The sequence below is a fragment of the Pieris brassicae genome, chromosome 1 (genome assembly GCF_905147105.1).
Source record: "Pieris brassicae chromosome 1, ilPieBrab1.1, whole genome shotgun sequence".
Classification (NCBI taxonomy): domain Eukaryota; kingdom Metazoa; phylum Arthropoda; class Insecta; order Lepidoptera; family Pieridae; genus Pieris; species Pieris brassicae.
In genome coordinates, this window is record NC_059665.1 from 17343675 (window position 1) to 17361067 (window position 17393).

The following is a 17393-nucleotide window of genomic DNA, read 5'->3' on the forward strand; positions in this document are numbered from 1 at the left end:
AATTGTTTTATTAAATAAACAGTATACGAAACAATAACTTACGCTAGTACTTATTGTTCGAGATCACAGATAATAATTGTACACATTCACACAATTAAGTTTAAATTAAATCAAACAAGGTGACGGCCTAAATTTAAATCACGTGCGTATTTACAAGGCTTACAAACTAAAAGGTAAATATACAACTTAAAAATACTTATAATCAACGGAACTCAAGCAACAAATATTCAAACTAAGATTACGACAACAACATTATCCACTTAAATAAATATAATATTTTTACTATCAAAATAATTATGTTTAAAGAATAATGTGTGAAAAAAAAGTCATTATAGATCCATGATACACAAATTAATTTTGGGTGTCAAAAGTGGTAATCAATGTTTAGTGCTGATCAAGGAAGCCAGCTCCTTTCACCATGTCATAGATCCTCTGCCTCGGTATCTTTTCAGCCTCACGCTCAACTACCTGCATTTCCTTATTAGTAAACCACGATTCTTTCGCCAAGCCAGCAGCAATTGCGGGGTTATCATAAAAGGCATTTGATTTAAGAAGTTCTCTTGGAAGTTGTGCTTCACTCGCTGCGTTAAGTTCTACAGAAGGGTGGGACTGTACTGCTGGAGCCAGCGGTACAGCATATTCGACCCCAGCATGTAAGGGTTCATTGAATAGTACGGGGTAAGCGTTCGCTACCCCTAAGGCGGCTATCAAAAGTATTCGATGCATGTTTTCGCTTCACCTGAAAGTTATAGACATCTTACCAAGAGTGACAATAGTTCAACTTACATAAATTTTAGCAATCTACGCTAAAAAGTTCACGCGCAAAATCTTACAGCTCAAAAGCTTGCATAAGTTTTTTTATTAATTAGAATTGAATTATTTAAATAGCACTTTAATAATATCAAACTATACTACATAACTGTACCAAAACAATTGCTTGTATTAATTGTATTTGGTACGTAGATACATATATATATATATCGCAATAAACACCGAAGAGACACAGGGTTAATTTTATCCAAATAAAAGGAGCTAAAACCATGCAAGAAACACACTAATTAAAAGATTCTTCCAATATTTAGCACAGTAGAAACACAGCACTTACGTTCACAAAAGTCACGGTCACGTTATAACGAGCACTGCGCCCGCACAGGTAATGTTCATAATATATAGCTTGCTCTGCAGTAACCTTAAGGTGACTTCCGAGTTCCGATTTGTAACTTGTTCCTTACTTATATTAAATATTACGTTAATTATAGACGCATTGAAATTTAAGACTCAAATGTCTTAGTAAAATGATGAAGACACAATATTTATATTTAATGGTTAAAAAAATAATACATCTTATGTAAAGAAATGAGGAGAAATCATTCAGTATAATGATTACACAAAATCACTATGACACATAATTACATACTACATAGAAATATGTTACGCATTTTACAGTTAATTAAAAATAAGAACAACAAGTTGTGATTACATATATGTAATCACCAAGTGATTAACATGATTTAGTACCGTAGTATAAGTTTACAAGTTTGCCTTGTATGCTTCCGAACTGTCGCTTCCTAGTTCCGTTGATCAATCCATTCAATGTTTACCATGCAATGTGTTTAAAGTCCTGTCTAATGGGGAAGACATGCAACGTATGATTGCAAATTATGAGACAATTAGGTGATCTATTGTACAGGCTGTAGCCAATTTTTTTAAGTCCGAGGCATACCGGTTAAAAAAAACATACATGGAGACAGTATGTTTACGTAATGACACAAAGGACGTAAACATATTTGTCCCATGAGAGAAAAGTAGGAAAAGCAGTGTTTGTTGTACTTTTCTTCCATAGTCCTAGAGTCTACTCAGTAAAAGGTCATATAAATACTTAATGAATCAACTCATCATTGAATATTCAATCATTTACTGTAAATGGTTACATTTCGTAAATTTGCCATACTATATATTACTAAATAGTACTCATTAGAGAAGGAAAACACGTAATATTTAAATAAATTGTCAAAGCTCACTTGATGCAATAATCTGCTTTTTTCATCTTACAAATTATGAAACAATGCATGGTAAAACAAAGGACAAACCGTGACCAGCAAGAATTTAAATTCCGCAATGATTACGTTATTATGTTCTATGATTCCTAAACAAATTAAATAATTATTTGTCTATTTAACACAGTAACGGGTGATCCTAAATCGATATAAATCCAGTACAAAATTTAGGCATAAGAAATTAATTAGAAAAAATGAAATTACAAGAAAAAAATACTAACTACTGATAAATAGACTCGAACAGATAATAGAACTTTTGTCAGTTCACTCAACAGACAATAAAAAAGGTACGCCTATGTAATTCGTTAATATAAGTTATTCGCCTTTTCGAAAGGTTTGTCTTAGTTGTAGTCGATGTCACCTTCTGACGTAGATACCCATCAGGCACATTGAAGCACATTGATGGCACTTTAGTACTGCCGTGGCGAATGACTGTCCTTGTTGATTATGGTGTTATTATATTTATTTATTTACAATCCTTTCTAACTTAACTCCAATATCGGTCGTCTCAAAGTCAAATAAAATGTATCTTTTAAACTTCGGAAAGAATGTGTAAATGTTTATTGGATTAAAATTTAGGGACCTGCGGTGCTATAAACAGTTAAACGTCAAAAAAAATCCAACATATGTCGCAATCCAGTAAGTGTAATTAAAAAGATTAACCTTATATTGATGTAGGGTACACAAAGTAATAACATTACATTAAGCAAATGTATACTTTATGACTATGACAAGTTTTAGTTAAGACTTTTACCTTTGATATTATAATTGACACTAAGTTGATGAGTCAAACTCAATGCTTAATTACTAAACATTTAAATTTCTGCACAATACTACATAACTTTAATAAAAACTTGATAAAGTCGAAGACAATTTGACAAAAAACATAGGCATGTTTTGTAAAACATAGGCATCGTAAAAAGAATTACGATGAGTGGACATATAAAAATTATATCGAGTAAAATTAAATATTCTATACATCAAAATGTATTTCTAGTTTGAAACGATAATATATTATATAACACTAACAAAAACCAAAAGCGACTCGAAAAGACACAAAATCAATAGTTCCCGAGACGTAGAAACTTAACGATTGCGTTCGCTCGGGGCCAAGTTCATTGCAATATTCGATTAACGTCGAGGTCAACGAACGTCAAACGTGTGTAACTATTAACTACGAAATAATTCTTTGAAGTTTATATTACATATTTAATGATATTTTTCCAATCTTATCGTAAATCACAAAAATGTACTGGTTATAATTATACATTATTTTAAATAACATCAGATAAATAAACAATGTGCCATCCTTGGGTGAACCTTGTATACAGAATAATGGTTTCATTTTAAATGGTAAGATATAGATATTTAAAATGAAACCAAATTTCTGCACCATGTAACGTGTCATAAATTCCATCAAATAATTTATCAAAATGTTGCAGTTTTTAAATGTTAAACTGTAAGTTCTTCAAATCACCTTTAGTTTAAGATCTAATAAAGCCATAATTGGATACGATGTCGTAAACAGAATAGAAGCCAGACGCGATAAAAAAGTCACAGCCCCTAAGTACGTCTTTGTCTGAACGCTTGATACACAAACAGATGAATAACCCTAAAGTCAGTTCCACTAAAACCTGGCCGTTAGCCAAGCCCAATTGTAAACTTGGCTCAAACCGTACGTAGTGCACTTCAGTCTATTAACCTACATTATGGTCCAAGGGCCTATTACGTCTTCAGAAAGCCTTAACTCTCATTATGTCGACCAAATCGAAAATTTTCCTCATTAAATCTATAAACAACACCGGTTGGCCAGTGTGTAGTAGCTCTTAAAAGTTTAACGCGATTTCCGTATTTAGCTCTGAGTATTTGATAGAAATCTCGAGTCTCTCCTTTAGATGTTGTTTCCCATGTAACTGGTCTCTCGCAGTCTTTAGGATACATATTACATGTAACAGAAAACGTAGAACGTGTGGTCATGATTGTTGAATTCGTTTTTGCTTGGGCAGATGATGTTTCAGTTTGAGTTAAAACTGGTATTGTTGAAGTAACTACAGAAGAGTTTTCTGTAGCTAATGTGGTCAAACCTGATGTACATGTATAATTTGCCGTCACTTGCATATCGCCTTGATTACTTTCTGTTATTACAGTGGCAGATATGACTTCAGTATTGTTTTGAACTGTGGTACTTTCAGATCTGCTAGAAGTCGTACTTTCTGTTGCAATATGAATAGTGGTCGGCGTTATGCTGTCGGTTGAACTAGCCATGCTTTCTGTTGCACTGGGAATAGTGGTCGTTGTTGGGTTTTCTGTTGAACTAGACATACTTTCTGTTGTACTGGGAATAGTGGTCGGTGTTGTGCTTTCGATTGAACTAGACATACTTTCTGTTGTACTGGGAATAGTGGCCGGTGTTGGGCTTTCGGTTGTTCTAGACATACTTTCTGTTGTACTGGGTATAGTGGTCGGCGTTGTGCTTTCGGTTGAACTAGAAATAGTACTAGATATTCTTTCTGTTATAAGTGAACTATTAATGGGAGTTAAACTTTGAGACGTCATCGTTGTTGTATCGTATGTGCTTGAAGTTGAGCTAGTTTCAGGTATTATTTCACAGAATTCGTCAGCAACTTTTTTGAATTCTGAAATATTTATGTTTACGACCTGTGATAACCATAAGAGATTGATATATGAACATGATACTTCATTCAACACATTTTTAAAGTGCTTTTAAGATACAACTGCTATTTAAATTAGATTTGACACTTATATTTAGCACAGTATTTTTTTTAAATCAGGTCATACCGACTGTTCACCAGCGTGGACAATTCTTTTTTTGCGTGCATTATGTACTAGAAAACGATGAAAGAAAACATCATAAGAAAACCCGCTTAGATCCTCAATGATTCCACTAAATTTATCTATATCTAATAAACGATTTATTTAATGTATACATGAGAGGAATGCCAACATTTTTTTATATTTAAAATCCAACCTCACCTTTATGATAATCACAATTAAATTCGAACATGTCACAATCGTCTATGAATTTTCGCTTTTCTTCTTTTTGTTTGCCACAGAGTGGAATACCAGTGTGATTACAGAATTGTGCCAATAGACACGGCGATGGGGGCTGAAAAGATTCTTATTTAATATTATGTATTTTATGTATATTTAGTTAAAATTTAATATCATATGGAAAAATAATAATATACTTACAGGTATGAAGTGTTGTAATGTATGCTGAGTAAATACACTTAAAGCTATTATATACAAGTAACTATTTAGAGTAAGTGTCATTTCATATGGCTTAACTACGCTAAAAATAAAAATCATTATAAAACCATACGAGTGGTATAAAAAATAATACTTTTGAAACAGCATACATTTATTTTTATGACACATTGCAATAAACTTGCTTGAAAACTAAAATATATTCCCCTTCTATAAATAAAAGAAATATCTTTCATGGTGGAACGAATTTAAAATAAATTTACTATTTATATTGACCATGATGAGGCCATATGGAGAGTACCCACTTTAACCACTTATATATCAAATTTTGCTTATCTTGGGTATCTCGGTTAGAGGTAAGGAGGGACCTTGCTACCTCACCAAATATTTTAAGGTCCTTAGAGGTAGGGCATACAATGTGGAAACGTTGGACAGACTGGGGCTGCGAGTGACAAATAGTCACACTCGTCGTGGTAAACCGTCGCAATTGCTAGCAGTGCCCCAAGTTTACTTAGGCAAGCAGCATTTACGTCTACCTTGCTTAACCGCAATACCCATGAGAGATCAGCTATTTAATTGCGTACCGTCTGAATTTGCAAGAATCGCATTATTTATAATTTGTTAATTTTTAACTTGCTTAACTAAATATTACTAGCAATATAAACAAAAGTTACTGTAAGAATAGAAAATAATCATTTATTCAAGAAAATCTTGATCTTCCGTAAAATTCTTTTTCGTAACCGTTCTAAATATTTTCTTTATTACTTTCATCATACGTTTTCCATTCTTGATCACCTCTTCTCTTTTTAAAACAACTGTTGTGAATGTGGCTTTTGTTTTCGATACTCTTCTTCTCATATTTCGAGTATGCCAGGGTGTATACCGTCGCCTTCCTCTAAGCATATGTCTTGGTAATGACGTAAGCGTAGTTCTTTTAAAACCCCATCGTCTTAAAGAATCCGACGGAGGAGTTTTAACGAATTTGTACCTATTTCCTTTCTTATGCAATTTGTGATCAGGACACGGGGGTATTGATGGACATGGTGGAGGAACAGGACATTCTTTTATTGGTAAATTGAAGCAATCTGAATAGTTTATAGGCTCAAAATCTGTAATCAAAAAAGAGTTATTGTAGGCATTGGACATGGGTTCTTGAATTTGTTTGTTTAGGTGTCATAATAATTTGCAACTTCGATGGATAACAACAGATATCGGGAATGTACATAGTTAGCAATAGAGGATAAAATACAGTTAATACATTTTTTAATAATAAAAATCTATTTTGTACCTCTCTCATAGTCACAGTTGTATTCGTACATATCGCATTCATCTATGAACAATTTCCTGTTAGTTGGTATCTCATCTTCAGCGCCGCACTCTGGGATCCAGGTGTGATTACAAATATCAGCTAGCAAACACCAATGTAATGGCTAAAAATATAATGGATTTGCCAAGTACAAAGTTCACATTAATGTAACGTAAACAATTTAATCATTATAGTTTTAGGCTTTGATTTAATTTAATTACTGGTACATTATGAAAAAAACTACTAATACAATTCTATGAATGAATGAATATATTCAAAGATATCTTCATGTAAGTCGATAATTCTATTATAGGTAGGTAATATTCATACTAATAAAAATGAAATTGTTGAAATTACTCACCCAAACAAAATGCTGTTTAGATGGATATGGTATTAAAAGACAAACTGAAAATAATTGAGATATGTATATATATACTTATGTTTAATTGAGTTAATATCACTATACAATTTAACACATTTCAATTTCTCTACGCCGTCACACGTTACACGTTTTTATTTTATTAGATAGACTTACATAGCAATAAATGTAGCGTTGTATGCAATTGCATGTTTATTGTCGCATACTATATACTCACCTAAATAAGTTTCGAGAATTTTGAAATAAGAGATCACCGTCCTTTCGTGAATAATTTATGATCGTACAAGATATTAGTTATCGAAGTATTCAAAAGTATGATTGTTCTATTTATAAATAGTTTATTATTATTACTGTCTAAGTTAATAATATTATAAAACTATACATGTTCGTATTGAAACATATTTATTTGTGCTTAATTCGAACCTAGAATTTCTCAAGTCATACGTATTCTACTTGCATATGCGTTAACTAGTTAACTGAAACCATACAACGCCATAGTCGTACTACATACTCTAACAAGATACGCAATACATTCGCGTATGGATGAAATATAAATGATTTTAAGCTTTTTGAAGTAGAAATAAAGTTGCTTATCACTATTTTTACACTTAGATCATAAAAGCTATAGAACAAATGTTCATGTTTCATCAACGGACGAAATAAGAAGACAGTTTTTTATCAATAATAATCTCTTTCAAGTCTAAAATAAAAGGCGACTGCCGCTTTGTTCGGTTCATAAAAGTTTTTACTATTCTATAAAAATAGAAAGCGTAGCGTAATAGCCCATGGAAAACTTTATTAAACGCTTTTCAAATGTTTGTAATGAAAAATAGTGGAAACTTATTCTTTGTACGAACCTGTATCTGATAACGTAACTAAAAATGTATTATGCCTACATAACGTTCAATTTTGATAGACGTTGTTCCAATTGATTTATTTTATTTTATTTTAACGCCATCGCGACAAAATGTTAGTAGGAAGATAAAATACACAAGGATGAAAAGTCACTTAGAATTAAAAGAGTTTTAATGTATATGTGTACGTAAAATAAATATATGCTTAATTGCAAAAGAGCCTATAATCATAATGTTATGAGGTTTTACGTCGAAGGCTTTGACAAGGTTGTTTGAACTTAAGACACGGTTGTAAAAATATTTACCATTCATGGAAAATATTTGTTTTAAATGATGTAACAGAACCAAATTTTAACGATAAATAATCTAATGTGCAATACATACATACTTACTCAAATTAAAAATTCACGTTATTTACGTACATTCTGTTTACATACAATATTTGTTTTTTAGCGTTTTTCGTTAAGAATGAAATTGTTCTCATGATCTTTATAAAACTCATAACTATAAAATCAGTTAGCTTCTCGAGACGTTTGAACGAATTATTTATGCAGTGTTTTTTGTAATTTTATCATTAACGAGGAGTGATCTAAAGTCACTAAGAAAAAATGCAGTAAAAAATTCTTTTGAGTCGAGCAAAATATCACTTAAAGGAAAGAGAGTCAGCAAACAAATACTCTCCGAATTGACTCGTCTATTTGAATTCATCAATGAATTTAAGATGCCTGTACGAATGTCATGTGACTGGAGTTGGAGTTTATAGATAATTTATATTTAAACACAAGTGCATTCTGATACAATACAATTATTATTTTACTCAAAATATAATCTATCACCTTCAAGTAAAACACATTTATTATGTTAATATGGGCGTTAATAGACCCAATTATTCTATTAATTCACGAATAAGTGCTAGTTTGGCAGTTCTCCAATCGAAAAGAAAGATATTTTTTGGTCATTAATAAGTTTTAAGTCTCATATTATTGTCTATAATAAGATAAATCAATTTAACTCATATAACTTAATTTGATTGAAAAGACAAAGAATTTGAATGTAAATGAGAAATTCTGTAACATTTTTTTCATACATCTTTGTATTTACGAAATATTGATAATTATCGTTCAAATGTTTTTTCCTGAATATTTATGGCGTGTGTGAGCTATTTGTTCAAATAAGGTGTGTACCGAACACCGAACATCGTCATCGAACGAATATAGCTGTATTTGGCATATAAAAATCCGTTTAAAAGCAAGTCTAAAAAGAAAACAATTTCTCTCCATCAATATTAATAGAGTTATATTGTGGAAAAGTACTCACTAAATAAGGGAATAACGCACAAACTTCTTCAAAGAATTTAGAAATACGATACGTTCTTATTTGTAATCTTTTCTTAATTAAGAAGTTTGTATAACAAAATAGAAAAAATTAGATTCAATTGATATTTAGTTTGTGTATAGTTAATAAATATTTATTTTTGTTTTTAACAACCAGAGGAAGATACGTGAATTTTAGCAAGTAATTCGTTTCGTTAAAAGTTTTACTATGTAGGGTTTTTTTTGATAACTCCACCATTTAAGAAGTAAAGTTAAGGGCTAATTTTTTTTATATTTTTAGGTCATTTGAAAATCATTTATCCTTAAGGTAATCACATTATTTAAAAAAAACAAGACATCAGTGGTACTTATAAAATTCTTCTTTCGTGAAATGCTGTGACATTTAAAGAAAAACTCTACCATTGGCTTAAGCTGTTGCTTTACGAATGTACCTACTTACATTTTCATATATATAATTAGGATACCCTGATGTCTTGTGCGCAATACTATTGTAGGTGTAATTTACAAGTAATTTTATATAGATTTTAACATGATGACTAGAAAGGGATTAACCCTAATTAGAATAAAGAAAGTTGCCAACGCAAGCATGTCTACGCCATTACGTAACACCCACATACTCACAGAATTGATTTTTGTTACCCTCGGAAAACCCAAGAGCGCATGCGTTAATAGCTCGACCAATACATACACAAAAATACATTCACACATGCGCTTTCGCTGTATTACTAATTAAGCGAAAATGGCATTTATGTAGACCTAAGTACGGATTATTTTGGACTGAATTCAGAAGTGGTATTTTTAGTCCATTCGTACCTATTAAGGAAAGTATAGACGCGCCCTCTCCCATACAAATCAGTAAACCCTGTCGCGAAAGGTTTTCTCTTTAGTCTAAAATTTTCTGAAAATCGCACGTTTTATCATTCATCAGCGTTGACTCAGAATAAAAATCATATATATGTGTGAAATAGTGTAAAAGCAGGTATAAAGGGGTAGGTTTTATTTTGAGTTGCTATAAATAGCCTGGACAATTTCCTTGTGGGAAATTGAGTGCCCCATTCATAAAGTACATTCATTTGGGAAGACACGGTCGGAGAGGGGAAAATTTTCAAGTTGCAGTGAATGGATTTTTAATCAATACTCGTGAATTCCGGTAACAAGACTTCCTGAAGTAAGGATTTTCTTTTCGTCGAGAAAGCAGTAATTTAAAGAAAAATGTAAGTATACTATTTATATACTACTACTATACTTTTTGATAATTCACTACTAACCTATCTGCAGTATTTACTTATTATACTTATCCTACTTTGGATGAATTATATACGTTAGTTAGTGAAATACTTTACAGAGAAGCTCTGCGTTTTATCTTGTTATCAAATGGCACTCCCTCCGAAAAGGAATGTTGACACCAGCATCTTTATTCACTTATTATAATTTACGCTTGACTAAATTACTATAGTGTAGCTAAATTTTGTGTCGGAATCGGAAAAAGTAATTTTCTATCGAATTACTAAATCATTTCATACTGAATTGTAAGGTTTAATAGAGGAAGATTCAATCTTTCTATGCCCATTTTCCTGGCAAACGAACGAAAAAACTCTTATATGTGTTATTTCATACTTTGATTTCTATATACTCTTCTAGCAATATGTTAGTTTTAGTATTACGGACACTCTCTGCGAACAGATTTCAATCGTGTCACTTGACATCATATCATATATATAACTATGCAATATATTTATACCTTACAGGGGTCTACACATATTATTTTTATATATGTTGGTGGGTTTATTTTCATAATAAATACCACGGTCCCAAATTTGAATACAGACAAAACAAAATAATCGAAACCTTTATCAAAATTCAACATAATATCAAGGGACAATATAGAAAGTATTATATTTTTAACCCTTTAGGTAATTAGTTCGAAACTCCAGCTCCCCCATAAGGAAAACACGATTGGGAAACCGGCTTTTCTTAGAATATCAAATAACGGCGTGTGTCATCATTTGCAAACCCAGCTGTAGTTACGTGGGTGTGTGATACTTAAAACACCTCGGGTTTATTATCATACTTATCACACCACCAAACTCAGAAGCTTCTGACACCTTGACAATCTACTTCAATAATAAAAAGCTGTTGATAATGAAGAAACCGATATTAACTAGCATTTCATATAAAATTACTGACATTAAACTGTTAATATTTAAGTTTATTTAGGCTACATACAAAAACTATTTTATCGGAAAAAAGTAATTGGGACATAGGGGTAGACTCCGATATTATCAAGCTTAACGGGCGATTGACACAATCGAATCTATAGATCTGTAAGTTCGAACAAAACCAATTAAATATAAATTCTACAATAGTGCAAAATATATACATACATACGCTCATATTATCTGAATAGAAGAATTCTAATAATAGTAATATGATATATCAGTTGTATCAAAATGTATTTAAGGCCATTATTTAAGCGGTTTCACGGTTTGAGATTAGTGACATTGTTTGGTTACTAAAATCATATTTTGATGATGTCAGTCCAAATTGTTTGATTTAATTTAATCATTAGATTAGATTAATGATTTAATTAAGTTAATTAAGTTGTTAAAGTCTAAACATATTCAAATTAAATACTTAAACCCAAGAAAGCATTGGTTAAGAATGTGAAAGCTTCATGAACATGTAAAAAGAAAATCTAGAACGCAAATTAATATTTTTCTAGCTACTCGTGACCTTTCACCATATGACGTATTAACGTAGAAAAACTAAACATGATATCGTCATAAGATGGTGAGCTTCACATTTATTTATACATTAAAATACGTTCAAATGGCTAAATATTAGCCGTAAAACATCAATAAAAAGCAAAAAGATTCTGAATTATTTTCTATCTTTAATCTTATCACGAGTTACACTTAACACACGTGGAAGTCGCCCAGCCCAGGTTTATTTTAGCCGTCACTTGTATCGAAGTAGTACCACAAACTTAAATTCTATCACTCACAAAACCGACCATAATTTTGTGATCATATCATTAGTTACCCTTCACCTCTACACAGCGACCTTTAAGGCTGATATTTACCTATTTCACCTTATTATCTTTAACATGTGTTACGTGGGCAGTAAGATAATACATATTTTCGAATACAGTGTTCGCCCACGATTAATTATGCTTCTATTCACTAGTCCTCTTGATATGAATTTACTATTACTTAGTATTTAATTTACTTGACTAATGAAAATCCAATAATGCCTAGATGGGGCAGAGGGCGTCCACAGTGAGTCTTCATCGCCTTCGTTCTTGACTTTCCTGCTCTCTTTGCCTCATCTGCAACCGTACAACACCAGATTTGCTTGGGACGGCTTCCATTTACCATGCGGGTTCCAATCAAGCAACTGCTTGGGGATATGAATGGAATCTCTTCGGAGTGTATGGCCTATTCATACAGGCCTTTTGCAATTGCGTCGCTTGATAGCTTACTTTTGATTTAGTAATATGTTATTCAGCTGAACGAATATAACTATTCCTGTCAATACGACGGTCTAATCACAGACGACATAGCGACGAAGCTGATAACATATACTATATACACAATACAATCATACGAAATTATGGTCGAAGGACACTATCAGTTCAATTTGAGTACAAAGATAATAAAAACTGAAAAACATTTAATTGTTAGACTATTTTGGGCGAAAGTGGGATTTCCGTTTTAAATGTATGTATTACTTACGCAGTCTTTGTGTTTTATGAAATATATACTCTAATACATTAAAGTGACGACGGTAAAATGTACAAAGCCAGTAAATTAGTTCTATTAGAAGTTAATGATAGCAAGCAAGCAAATTATTTATTGCATGACTGCGTATCGTAAATATATTAAATATACTTTTTTTATAAATTGCAGATGTGATATCCAATAATGTTATAAATGTAAAACTAATTATATTTATTCATCACAGGCAGTGTAATATAACACTTTCCCATTGTGAACAATAAACCCCGCAGAATACTTTATTATTTTAATGTAATTTGTAATTACGAATGATCTTCGTTACAGGGCAACGACGGAGGGAGGTTTAGCTCCAACCAGCGATGACATGCCAGTGGGTGGGCCCAAGACGCCCCAACAGATTGCTGCCCAGCGCCGTCTTCAACAGACACAGGCTCAAGTCGATGAGGTATTTTGCTTGAAAACCATGTTATGAACATTCTCCATCTAACTTGGAAAAATGGATTTAAAATGCAACATTTGTTGTATCGATCTTAACTTTCATTGTTGAAAAATGTTAACGTTTTAGTTACAGAAAATAATTAACTAGATTCTTTATATAATATTAGAATTTCCTCAGACTTCATTATTTTAGAAACTACAATAATAATATATTCAAAATGTATGTTATTGTACTTATTTATTTTGTTCAGGTGGTGGATATTATGAAAACAAACGTCGAAAAGGTACTGGAGAGAGATCAGAAGCTTTCGGAACTTGATGACCGAGCAGGTACATAATAATATGGAAATACATTTATGCCAAGTATAAAAAGAAAATTCAAGGCAATGTATGGAACTACCAAAGCTTTTTTTTAAAGTTTTTCTAACAGAAACTCTACTGTAATTTATAAGTAAATGTCATTTTCTCTTACATTTGCAAAATATAAGATAATCAGACAAGTTGATACGTTAATCAGACTTGTTTTGAAAATGGGTACCTAGTTCTATAGATTAGGTAAGAATTACTTGCATAAAGAATACTGTTCTGTACTCAAGATAAATTTCAGGCCAAATAGACTGGGTTGAATAATAAATTCAGTTTTAAATGCGTTCTTTACGATGTACCGTACAGCCATCTACATTTTCAATTTCTTTAAACTGTTACAAACTTCGAGGAAGTTTAACATTATTACTCACTATAAAAACTTATTCATTTCAGATGCACTGCAACAAGGCGCTTCACAGTTTGAACAACAAGCTGGCAAGCTGAAGAGCAAATTTTGGTTGCAGAACCTAAAAGTAACGTCATTTTAAGTTTAGCGTCCTAACAAAATTAACAAAAATCTCGCTCTCAGAACGAAATTATAATAGGACTATATTAAAAGTTATTTTCGGATTTCAGATGATGATAATCGCAGCTGTCATTGGAATTATAATTTTGGCTTTAATCATTGGTAAGTAATTAAATAATTTCACGACTGCACTCTAGACTGTCGCTCTATGTTGTTAACAAACGAACTTTTAGACTAATCATGCTATTATTTTTTCTTAAATTTTCAGCCAACTTTGTGTGAACAAGTTTCGGTAACCGAAGTTTAATTTAGAAGTTACTTGTTATATTATGAATAGATATAATGCAGTATGTTGTTTTTTATTAATATTTTGATATTAAGCCTGTTTGGTAAGTGGGCCTCGTTGTGTCGTTGTTACTTACCTTACATACCCTGAAACGTATAAACATACATTTACAAGTAGATCAAAACTTATTATTATATAAACGAGACAAACACTAAAATGGTATGACTTTCACATATGTACTACTTTACATATTAAATTGACAAACCAAATGCATTATTCATATATATCTAATGTCGGATATTAATTTGCTTCAGAGTATGTATTGGTCTACATGTTGGCTTTCTCTGTTCTGTCTCTTGTCTATCAGATAAGAGTGACTAAAATCGTTCTTATAGAAAAACTGTGATTTAACTATGGCACCACTTTTATAAATATTAGATATACTAAAAGCTAATGGACACTAAAAACACGTCAAAAGTTGACATTATGTTTAAAATAAACATTTTATGATAAAAAATAATGGCTGTATTTAAATCACAAAGCTGCTTTTAAAAACATGTTTTCTTGTGTAAAATGTCTATATTCTATCTATATGTACTACTACCATCGTGACGTGATAATTAGGGCATTTCCAATTGATTCAATCTTCATTCTTCTGAGTGCTTGCCCCCGTTAGCAATATGCCTGCTTTCCGAAAACCCAGAAATGCATAGCTGAAACCCTAAACTAAATTAATCTGTAGAAAAATTTGGTAAAATGTGCTTATAGAAACTTGTAAAGATTAAAAATTTGTAATACAATAATTGCTGTTTATATAATTCTCGCGCCACAGGGGCAAAATATAGTCGTTGCTGACGTAAATTAATAGCTTGTCATTTGCTGAAATATCCCTACAGAGAATAAAGACATAATAACCCTTTTTATGAAATTTTAAACAGTGTTCTAATCCTTGTTTTATTTTTTAGGTCTGTAAACATATTTAGTGGCAAACCGAGGTATGGCGTTTCTTATGTTTACTTTACAGTTTTAACGAAGTAGCAATTGTTATAACCAAAAAAACTACTGAACTATGTTATGATTTTCGAGAACATTGATATAGTGGGAAAGGTTTGAAAAAACAATATTGAAATGATATACTTTACAGGTCTCGCTACGCTGCTTTTCGGTCCCGGCTACGATTAACCCGAATAATAATTTTGTCGTTCTTTATAGATTAGTGTTGTTGAATGTTTTCTTAATTATATAAAATGAAACAGTATAATATCGAAATATTGAGGCTAAATATCTTAGAATTTTTAAATTTTTGAGATCACTTATCTTACCGAATCTGTCACTATTTTGCCATAAGTAATGTTTTAATAGAATATTTTTAGAAGATCTTTCTTTATTAACATTTACTGTTGAATAGCGAAAATTTCCGCTGGCCCTTACAATAAGGCTTATCAAAAATATACCATATCAAGATATTTTCTAATTGTGTTCAACAATATAAATTTTTATTAATTTTGCTTTTTATACTTGGACCAAATTTTTTAAAACTGTTACCCCTAGAGACCTGTTAATGTTGTTTTAGAGACCGTGTTACAAAGTAGAGTTTAATTTTCTAAAATTTATTTTCGACGTTTATTAAACACAACATTTTGTCCTATATAAGTCGCTTAAAATTTGTCATGCTATTTATACCTATATGTTTTTTAATGTATAAAAAATGTATTATGGGAAGCTGCACAGCACCTTGAGCGGTTTTGTAACTTGTTAAAAATGTATACCTATTAGCCGTTTCACAATGTAACCATTTAAACTTAGTTACATAGATTTGAAACGAAGTTTTATACCTAATAAAATTATTGTTAAATATATTACAATTTGTATAGATGTGTCACAATATACCTTCTTATAAGGTTTTATTACTGGCCAGTTCGTGTATTTAAAAAAAATCTGTGTGTTTAAAACATGTAAGAAATTGATGTAGATTTTAACTGCTTTCTAGTTAGATAATGCTAATTCTGTTGTACATAAATCTGATATAGACTTAACAATTAATATATTTATTTTGTTATGCATAAAAATCTCTTCTGTACATCAGAATTGTACCACATGTTCTACTTCTGCAAATATTTACCAGTAATATTTTTAAATTAAAAAGTATGTGCTTAATATTGCGTTTCAAATAAAGAATTTATATTTTTTTCGGAAGATTATTTTATATTCATAAATATTGTCTAATAATCATGATCTATAGTTACAAAACAAAATATTTCATATTGATGTCGTAAATTCATCATCTAGTAGGATTTAAATAGAAAAATTATAGCATGTAAATAACATATTTTAGAGTAATGTTTCAGAGGTTTGAAATTTTTTAGAAAAACTACATTAACCGATAAGTATAACAAATTGGTATTTTAATGATCATCATAAATAAATGTTTGATTTAGATTAAAGAATCAAGTTAAACAACTAAATTCATCTTATTAACGCGTCCTTTACTGTTTTACAAATTCAGAACATGATATGAAAAATTATTTAAGAATCTAAAGTATAAACTATGAAAGTTAGTTCTGAATGTTGTTAATATAATTTGGAAATAGAACTTGCGATACTAGTATAATGTTTACTATCTGTGATGAGCCCACAGAGAACATTATATTATACGTATATTTTTAATATTATTTTTCCTTATGTTACATTCGGACGCGTTTTTAGCATGAAATACTCTTTCACTGTAAGGTAAAAGAAATACACCAGAGTCTCATGAGATAAATATATTAAAGTACCTTTAATCATAGATAACATAAATATTCATAATAAGTAAAAGTAATATTTGAAGCGTAATACTTTAATAAATAACATAGAGATTTTTATTTAAAAATCAAGGTTTGCACCTACAATATTGTGTACATATTTTAATTTAGTATATTTATTAGTTATTTTATTATTTT

The 17393-nt window shown here is 30.9% G+C and overlaps 4 protein-coding genes across 10 annotated transcripts; 1 reads left to right on the forward strand and 3 right to left on the reverse strand.

The window, feature by feature from the left end:
• Window positions 1-10: 10 nt before the first annotated feature.
• LOC123713132 lies at window positions 11-1368 on the reverse strand. The gene is made up of 2 exons (XM_045666653.1): window positions 1106-1368; window positions 11-739 (listed from the first exon to the last, which is right to left on the reverse strand). Exon 2 carries the CDS (start codon window positions 724-726, stop codon window positions 385-387), a length of 342 nt encoding a protein of 113 aa, XP_045522609.1. The 5' UTR covers window positions 727-739; window positions 1106-1368; the 3' UTR covers window positions 11-384.
• Window positions 1369-2682: 1314 nt separating this feature from the next.
• Window positions 2683-5418, reverse strand: LOC123709474 (cell wall protein DAN4-like). Of its 2 annotated transcripts, XM_045660874.1 has the most exons (4): window positions 5271-5418; window positions 5052-5184; window positions 3776-4693; window positions 2683-3667 (listed from the first exon to the last, which is right to left on the reverse strand). In XM_045660874.1, the coding sequence occupies exons 1-3, from the start codon at window positions 5385-5387 to the stop codon at window positions 3801-3803; spliced, it is 1143 nt and encodes a 380-aa protein (XP_045516830.1). In that variant the 5' UTR covers window positions 5388-5418; the 3' UTR covers window positions 2683-3667; window positions 3776-3800. The 2 variants fall into 2 exon arrangements, with proteins under 2 accessions (XP_045516830.1, XP_045516822.1); XM_045660866.1 differs by having other exon boundaries at window positions 2683-4693.
• A 537-nt stretch (window positions 5419-5955) lies between these two features.
• On the reverse strand, window positions 5956-7162 carry LOC123711088. The gene is made up of 4 exons (XM_045663498.1): window positions 7127-7162; window positions 6953-6996; window positions 6574-6715; window positions 5956-6394 (listed from the first exon to the last, which is right to left on the reverse strand). Exons 1-4 carry the CDS (start codon window positions 7158-7160, stop codon window positions 5982-5984), a joined length of 633 nt encoding a protein of 210 aa, XP_045519454.1. The 5' UTR covers window positions 7161-7162; the 3' UTR covers window positions 5956-5981.
• A 9-nt stretch (window positions 7163-7171) lies between these two features.
• On the forward strand, window positions 7172-16644 carry LOC123711095 (vesicle-associated membrane protein 2-like). 6 transcript variants are annotated; one of them, XR_006753905.1, is made up of 8 exons: window positions 7172-7233; window positions 13220-13340; window positions 13585-13663; window positions 14093-14172; window positions 14276-14327; window positions 14434-14512; window positions 15417-15446; window positions 15596-16644. XR_006753905.1 is itself a non-coding variant. In XM_045663514.1 (8 exons), coding segments are annotated over exons 1-6 (348 nt in total). In that variant the 5' UTR covers window positions 9266-10370; the 3' UTR covers window positions 14448-14457; window positions 15417-15446; window positions 15596-16644. The 6 variants fall into 6 exon arrangements, 2 of the variants coding, with proteins under 2 accessions (XP_045519470.1, XP_045519480.1); XM_045663514.1 differs by lacking the exon at window positions 7172-7233 and adding an exon at window positions 9266-10372 and having other exon boundaries at window positions 14434-14457; XR_006753898.1 differs by lacking the exon at window positions 7172-7233 and adding an exon at window positions 9685-10372.
• Window positions 16645-17393: the final 749 nt, after the last annotated feature.

Coding starts and splice junctions, on each gene's coding strand:
- LOC123713132 (XM_045666653.1), bottom strand. CDS start 726: ATGCATCGAATACTTTTGATAGCCGCCTTAGGGGTAGCGAACGCTTAC.
- LOC123709474 (XM_045660874.1), bottom strand. CDS start 5,387: ATGATTTTTATTTTTAGCGTAGTTAAGCCATATGAAATGACACTTACT. Junction 5,185..5,270: donor CATTACAACACTTCATACCT/GTAAGTATATTA, acceptor GAATCTTTTCAG/CCCCCATCGCCGTGTCTATT. Junction 4,694..5,051: donor TAATTGTGATTATCATAAAG/GTGAGGTTGGAT, acceptor TAAATATTTCAG/AATTCAAAAAAGTTGCTGAC.
- LOC123711088 (XM_045663498.1), bottom strand. CDS start 7,160: ATGCAATTGCATACAACGCTACATTTATTGCTAT. Junction 6,716..6,952: donor CTAAACAGCATTTTGTTTGG/GTGAGTAATTTC, acceptor TTATATTTTTAG/CCATTACATTGGTGTTTGCT. Junction 6,395..6,573: donor CAACTGTGACTATGAGAGAG/GTACAAAATAGA, acceptor TTTTGATTACAG/ATTTTGAGCCTATAAACTAT.
- LOC123711095 (XM_045663514.1), top strand. Junction 13,664..14,092: donor GGAACTTGATGACCGAGCAG/GTACATAATAAT, acceptor TATTCATTTCAG/ATGCACTGCAACAAGGCGCT. Junction 14,173..14,275: donor TTTGGTTGCAGAACCTAAAA/GTAACGTCATTT, acceptor TTCGGATTTCAG/ATGATGATAATCGCAGCTGT.